This window comes from Ostrinia furnacalis, unplaced genomic scaffold (assembly GCF_004193835.3).
Source record: "Ostrinia furnacalis isolate ACB-3 unplaced genomic scaffold, ASM419383v2 OfSCF2833, whole genome shotgun sequence".
NCBI lineage: Eukaryota > Metazoa > Arthropoda > Insecta > Lepidoptera > Crambidae > Ostrinia > Ostrinia furnacalis.
Window position 1 is genome coordinate 592,065 of NW_021133072.1, and position 7,311 is coordinate 599,375.

The 7,311-nt window shown below is 32.2% G+C and overlaps 1 protein-coding gene across 1 annotated transcript; it reads right to left on the reverse strand.

Moving 5' to 3' along the window:
- Nucleotides 1–5,477: 5,477 nt before the first annotated feature.
- LOC114356580 (spherulin-2A-like) lies at nt 5,478–6,471 on the reverse strand. Its single transcript, XM_028309798.1, has one exon. It carries the CDS (start codon nt 6,395–6,397, stop codon nt 5,495–5,497), a length of 903 nt encoding a protein of 300 aa, XP_028165599.1. The 5' UTR covers nt 6,398–6,471; the 3' UTR covers nt 5,478–5,494.
- Nucleotides 6,472–7,311: the final 840 nt, after the last annotated feature.

The window sequence follows — 7,311 nt, forward strand, 5'->3', positions numbered from 1 at the left end:
AAGGTGGAAGCGAGCTTCACCCGGAATCCCCGACCGCAAAGGGACTGGCTATCTTACCTCTGCCGGACAACAATATTACAAAAGTATTAGATGTAGATGCCAGTGTCAAGCTTGATTGATGTGCTGTCCATCTCAACATACGTGCTCCAAAGTTTATCAAAAATTGTGAAGCATTTACATTCGTTTATGTATCACAATTTTTGAAATCTACGTTTAAATATACTGTAAATAGTTTTTAATATCGTATCAAATTGTAATTTATTATTTAACACAGTCACACCGCATTTAAAACACCACTGCGTTGTCATCAGCTAGGATGTTTTAAGATTATTTAATGGACAAGGATGTTTTAAGATTATTTAATGTGATAAGTAAAACTCTACCTTTTTTTTAAACAAAAAAGAAAAAAAACTAAGCCATAAAAAGTATGTCAATTGACTGGGCAGTGTGAACAAGCCTATTGCAAAGTCTGTCAACATAAACTTCTTCATCATCATCGCTATTATTAGATGTTAAAACTAAATACATAAATGTTTTGTATTGCATAAATTAATTTTAACAACCCATTTATAGTTGAAACTACTTGTTTTATTTCCATAATTTTGTTCGTCGGTATCATAACTTTGTAATTTTATTGACCGAGACAGAAAAATATACATTTATCATAAAAAAATACTATTATTCTTGTACAGTTTGTGATTTTTGTAACTTGTCTGATTTCCAAACATGTTTTGTTTATTCTTAATTAAGTAATCAAATAAAATAATTATAAAACATCCTTTCTTGTATGAATAAAGTTATTAAGGACCACTCACATCATACTTCACTAATCTTAAAATAAACATGTAAAAATTAAAACTTTAGTATAGTCTGAATTTTGTGATTTAAATACATGCTTCCTAAATCTATCATATCTTATAGGTTACATAATTATAAATAATGTAAAATAGTAAGCGGTAAGTCAACCTACCACATAAGGCAATCTCGTCAGTGGATTTTGAATTTTATGTGCATTAGAATAAGATAAAATTTTTGATTTTTGTGGTTGGTTGAAGCACTGCCGACTACGATGCATTTTCCGGTTAAACTATGTCAAAAATATTATAATGTCTACCTACCCACTAAAATACAATAATATTTGTTATAAAAAAAAACATAATTAATTTTTAGTTAAGATATTATTATGAAAAACTGCCAAAACTAAATGCTTCGAAAATATTGTGATGCATTTTAAATTTAATTTATATTTCAAGAAGCATTTTTAAAATACACACATTAGTTACTGTTATTTGCACTCTCCCTTATAATAGTTAAAATATAAGTAATTTAATATCCAAACAAAAAAACTTGACAGTTAAAATATCACTCTATTAAAAAGAAATAAGTAACTGAAGATTTATATTACCTATTCATAGCATAGTACCTAAAATAAACACACAGCTAAAAATACAAATACCATACGCACTTATTTAAAAAAAAATGTCAGCCACAATCTAAGCCAGCCATTTAAATTTTTTTTTCTGTTCAAGAAAAGGCAAAGGCATACTTGTACAACTAAATCTTCCGTTTTTGTTTTGCTCTTAAAAAATGAAAATTCACATTGTTATTTTTTACCTAAGTTCGTACCTGTAAATTTCATAGAATTTTCTAAGATTTATTTATTTAGTGTTTGTTTTATGTTTTATAAACAACATAATTATTTATGTGTTATTATATTTAAAACAACACACATACAGTTGTTTTAAATTAAGGGTCTTTCGTTAGATTTTAAAAGTAATCTCATTAGGTATATTGAATTCTAATTCAAATCAAATCATTTTTTTTAATTATAATTCAATAAATTAGTCAAAATGTAATGGTCAAAATAGGTACTTCAATAAATTTTCTCTTTTACTTAGTCCAAACGTGGGTTTGTTCCACCTAGCGTTCTTTAAAACATCACGTTTCTTGAAAACAGATACTTACGGAAGACCCTTAAATGAAAACAACAAAAATGCCCCTGTATTCATTAACATTAAATTTAGCTAGTTATTTATTTAATTAATGTATAATTTGTTTAGAAACAGCGCTGTTTTGTATAAATAATGTAGGCACACGCAGCTCGTCTTAAAAGTTATTTGTATTTTTTAAAACAAGTGTGTTGTTAAATTATAAAGTTGTTTTTATTTATTTAAACCTGTAGTAAGCACCCATATNCGGGCGAAGCCGCGGGCGGAAAGCTAGTTAAATAATAAATTCAAAGCATTAAAACAGATCGACCATACTTTCCGTTTGACTACCCTCCACGGAATCGAACGAAATGCCCATCTCATTATACGTGCACCAACCAAAGTTTGCCAAAAATTGTGAAACAGAATATTCGTTTAGTTTCACAATTTTTGAAATCTACGTTTAAATATACTGTAAATAGTTTTTAATATCGTATCAAATTGTAATTTATTATTTAACACAGTCACACCGCATTTAAAACACCACTGCGTTGTCATCAGCTAGATACTTACCTATTATATTTTATTTAATTAGGTACAAACGTAATGAACACGGATGTTTTAAGATTATTTCATTTGATAAGTAAAACTACCTTTTTTTTTTAATAAAGAAAAAAACTAAAATAACTTGATAATTCGATAAAAAAAGTATGTCAATTGACTGGGCAGTGTGAACAAGATATTATTCCAAAGTCTGTCAACATAAACTCCTTCATCATCATCGCTATTATTAGATGTTAATACATAAATGTTTTGTATTGCATAAATTAATTTTAACAACCCATTATTAGTTGAAACTACTTGTTTTATTTCCATAATTTTGTTCGTCCGTATCATAACTTTGTAATTTTATTGACCGAGACATAGAAAAATATACATTTATCATAAAAATACTATTATTCTTGTACGGTTCGTGATTTTTGTAACTTGTCTGATTTCCAAACATGTTTTGTTTATTCTTAATTAAGTAATCAAATGAAATAATTGTAAAACATCCTTTCTTGTATGAATAAAGTTATTAAGCATACCACTCACATCATACACTAATCTTAAAATAAAAATGTAAAAATTAAAACTTTAGTATAGTCTGAATTTTGTGATTTAAATACATGCTTCCTAAATCTATCATATCTTATAGGTTACATAATTATAAATAATGTAAAGTAGTAAGCGGTAAGTCAACCTACCACATAAGGCAATCTCGTCAGTGGATTTAGAATTTTATGTGCATTAGAATAAGATAATTTTTTTGATTTTTGTGGTTGGTTGAAGTACTGCCGGCTACGATGCATTTTCCGGTTTAACTATGTCAAAAAATATTATAATGTCTACCAACTAAAATACCAATATATTTTATAAAAAAAAACAATTTATTTTTAGTTAAGATATGAAAAACTGCCAAAACTGAATGCTTCGAAAATATTGTGATGCATTTTAAATTTAATTTATATTTAAAGAAGCATTTTTAAAATACACACATTAGTTACTACTGTTATTTGCACTCTCTCTTATAATAGTTAAAATAAAGTAATTTAATTTCCAAACAAAAAAATAACAATTAAAAATAAATAAATAACTGAAGATTTATATTACCTATTCATAGCATAGTACCTAAAATAAACACAGTTAAAATATAAATACCATACGCACTTATTTTAAAAATTAAAAAAAAATGTCAGCCACAATCTAAGCCAGCCATTTAAAAAGATTTTTTTTTTCTGTTTAAGAAAAGGCAAAGGCATGCATACTTTTAAAACTAAAACATCAGTTTTTGTTTTGCTTTTAAAAAAATGAAAATTCGCATTGTTATTTTTTACCTAAGTTCGTACCTGTAAATTTCATATAATTTTCTAAGATTTATTTATTAGTGTTTGTTTTATGTTTTATAAACAACATAATTATTTATGTGTTATTATATTTAAAACAACACACATACAGTTGATTAAGGGTCTTTCGTAAGATATCAAACGTATTTAATCTCATTGCATTGAATTCTAATTCAAGTAAATTCAAAAATATTTTTTTTAAAATTATAATTAAACAAATTAGTCAAAATGTAATGGTCAAAATAGGTACATTATATAGTTCAATAATTTTTCTCTTTGACTTAGTCCATACGTGGGTTTTTTCACCTAGCGTTCGTTCGTTCGTTTAACATCACGTTTCTTTAAAACAGAACAGATACGTTTTAGCTTACGGAAGACCCTTAATTGAAATAACAAAAACGCCCCTGTATTCATTAACATTAAATTTAGCTAGTTATTTATTTAATTAATGTATAATTTGTTTAGAAACAGCGCTGTTTTGTATAAATAATGTAGGCACACGCAGCTCGTCTTAAAAGTTATTTGTATTTTTTAAAACAAGTGTGTTGTTAAATTATAAAGTTGTTTTTATTTATTTAAACCTGTAGTAAGAACCCATATGAAATGAAATAGTTTATTCAGTACATAGGCCCTTTCCAGGGAACATACAATATACACGACCCAAAAATAGCTTGCCCTACCACCACTTCGGGACAACATATTATGGGCTGGTGCTAAGAAGATGGAATATGGAGATGGAAAACTCACAGGTTCGATTCCTAGGTGAGATGTGCATACTAGCATGGACTAATATTAGTCTGCTTCACTATAAGTATGGGGTTGTATCCCCATATGACCCCTTTAATTAATTTGAACTCTCATTTGTCATTGTGCCTTATAGAATCTTGTTTCTACAGTTAGAGGGTGAAACGCCTCCGTGGTCCAGTGCTAGAGTGAGACTCAAATCTCAGGTACCGGGTTCGATTCCCAGGTAGGACAACACAGTTACAACAAATGAAATTACTTTGTGTATTAGTTCCCACTTTGGTTAGGACATAGCTAGCCTACACATTGTCCGATTCCGTGCTTTGAACTTCGTCTTACTGGGTTCGATTCCCGCTAGGACGTTCGATTCTAAATGAACTCAGATTTACTATGCTAAATACCTACTCACAAAACGTATATTGTAACGTGTTATTACGGCGTTGTCTGGAAGATATTGCCTGCAGCAATAAGCCCGCCTGAATTTAATTGCGCCATTCCATCATTGTGTCTTGTGACACCTCGTTATATGTATAATGGTATAAGGTGCATTATGGCATCATCATTCACTCATCATGACTTGGTGATGATGATGATATTGTGCTTTAGAAAGCGTACTGATACGTGCTGATACTGTCTAAGAACCAAATAGTTATAAACCAAAAGTGTACCTAATTTCTACTGAAATAAGAAGAATTAAGAATCTAAGTAATCCTATTAATTAGTTGAAGAGCTGTGTTCTTGGAGTGTGTGTGATGTAATGTGTATTATGTATCTAGCTAGGTATCTCATTGTGATGATATAGTATGACCTATCTGTCTCAATCATCATGTGATGATGATATAATGTGTGAGGAGTTTAGTCAAACAAGGTACAAAACAAAAACAGTCACAACTGAGTTTTAAATTGGTTTATTAACAATTACTTTATTTACAACAATCAAAACAGTTTCATTGGTATAGTGTACAAAAGATCCTTGCTGTTGGCGTCCCGGATGACGACTCGCGAGTCTGTGTAGTATCCCACTGTGATGACCTCGGACGACTGGACTGAACGGTCAATATTTCCAGCGCTCATCACAGCATTGATGTCCAGAGACCAGAAGTGGTGGCCCTTGTAAGTTTTCGCGTAGTTTATAGCAGTGTTCCCGGAGAGAGAAGCCTCGTAATCCACCTGGATCTTCATTGAACCCCTGGTGGCGTACAACTCAGCGATCACGCTCTGGTTTGGCTCCAAAGTGATGGTGACTCCTGATTCAGAACCGACTGTCACTGATTCAGTCTTGGTCACACTCTTGCCCCAGTTGGAAGTGTAGGAGAAGGATGTCTTGCCAGTGACGGAGGCCACGACGATGTCGAAGCCGTATTTGATCTCCTGACCGACCGTGAGCGAGCCGCCTGTTGACCAGGTCGAAGATACGGTGTTCTGGACTTGCTGTTGAATCTGAGCTTTAAATGTGGCGGTTTTGGTGCTGTTGTTCTTGAAGACTTGGGTCAGCACGATGGCTGGTTGGGACGAAAGTTGGAGGATGCGACCGCGTTGAGGGGCAAGCATTCTGGTGACTTGGCGCCAGCCGTAAGTCTGGTAGAGGTCACCCCAAGGGGTGGGGGAGCGTACGTAAGCGTCGTCAGGTCGCTGTCCGAAGTAGGATCCGACGGCGTTCTTCAGGTTGCTGTCTGAGAGCTGGAAGGTGTTTCTTTCTGTGTCGCTGATGATGTCTATGTTGGCTCCAGAGATGTCCACGGAGCTCTCAGCCTGGTTATCGGCAGCCAGGATGTTGACTTCGATGCTGCCGTAGATGACTGGCACCAGGGCCAAGAGGGCGACGAGTTTGAAGGCCATGTCTGAAAAGATGGAGGAAGGATTAGTATTATGAAATAACTTGGAATTTTAAGACGTTTAGCACTGGAATAAGTAATAAAGGTTCTATAATCGATCTCTGTACGCTTTTATAACACCTAATTTACAAGTAATGGGCTGCAATAAATTATGAAAGGAATGAGCTGAACGAATAATGATGAGAGCTAACGACAGATTTGGCGGACTTAATGCCGTGAGAATCAGTTACCAGTTAAGTAAATCTACTATTGAATCAAACATTGAATCTAGTATAAATCTGACTTTATATCTACCAGTCAATTATTGGTGACAAAAACAAAAAAAAAACAAATGAAAATAATTACAATTAAGTATGAAATAATTAGAATAGACACTTACTTTTGTCGTAAATCGGTCCAGAACACTAACTCTCTTGAAGTAAAACGTATTGTTTTATACCTTTTGAACTCTGCACTATACCGGGTTACAATGAATTGTAACTTTCAATGTAAAATCACTGCTTAATAACATAAACATATTTCATAATGGTGTAATTGAGTATGAAAAGTAAATAAAATAATTGACGATGACAAAAGTTAATTTTTTGAAATAAAAAAAGCAACATTTCTTCCGTGGCAGTTTGAATTACGAAAATGCTTCGATCTGTCTGTATTTCTAGTATCATTTCGCTCCGTTAAGCGATTGCAAACTTTAATGTTACTTTGTTTAGAAGGGCTCTCTGTCCTCTAGCATGAACAACTTTCGTCTTCGAATCGTTTGCGTATTCGACAAAATTCGATAGGTACTCTACTACCTTCGAACTAAACGATAACGTGACAATTTTGTTTGTCAAAATAAGTTTCGTGCAACCATTTCTCATACTGTTCACTTTACGAGACGTTCACAAGGGCGCTGTTGTAGTTTTCGTACTAAATCTT

Bases quoted from the DNA above. Each gene is read 5' to 3' on its own strand.
- LOC114356580 (XM_028309798.1), bottom strand. From the start codon at position 6,397: ATGGCCTTCAAACTCGTCGCCCTCTTGGCCCTGGTGCCAGTCATCTAC.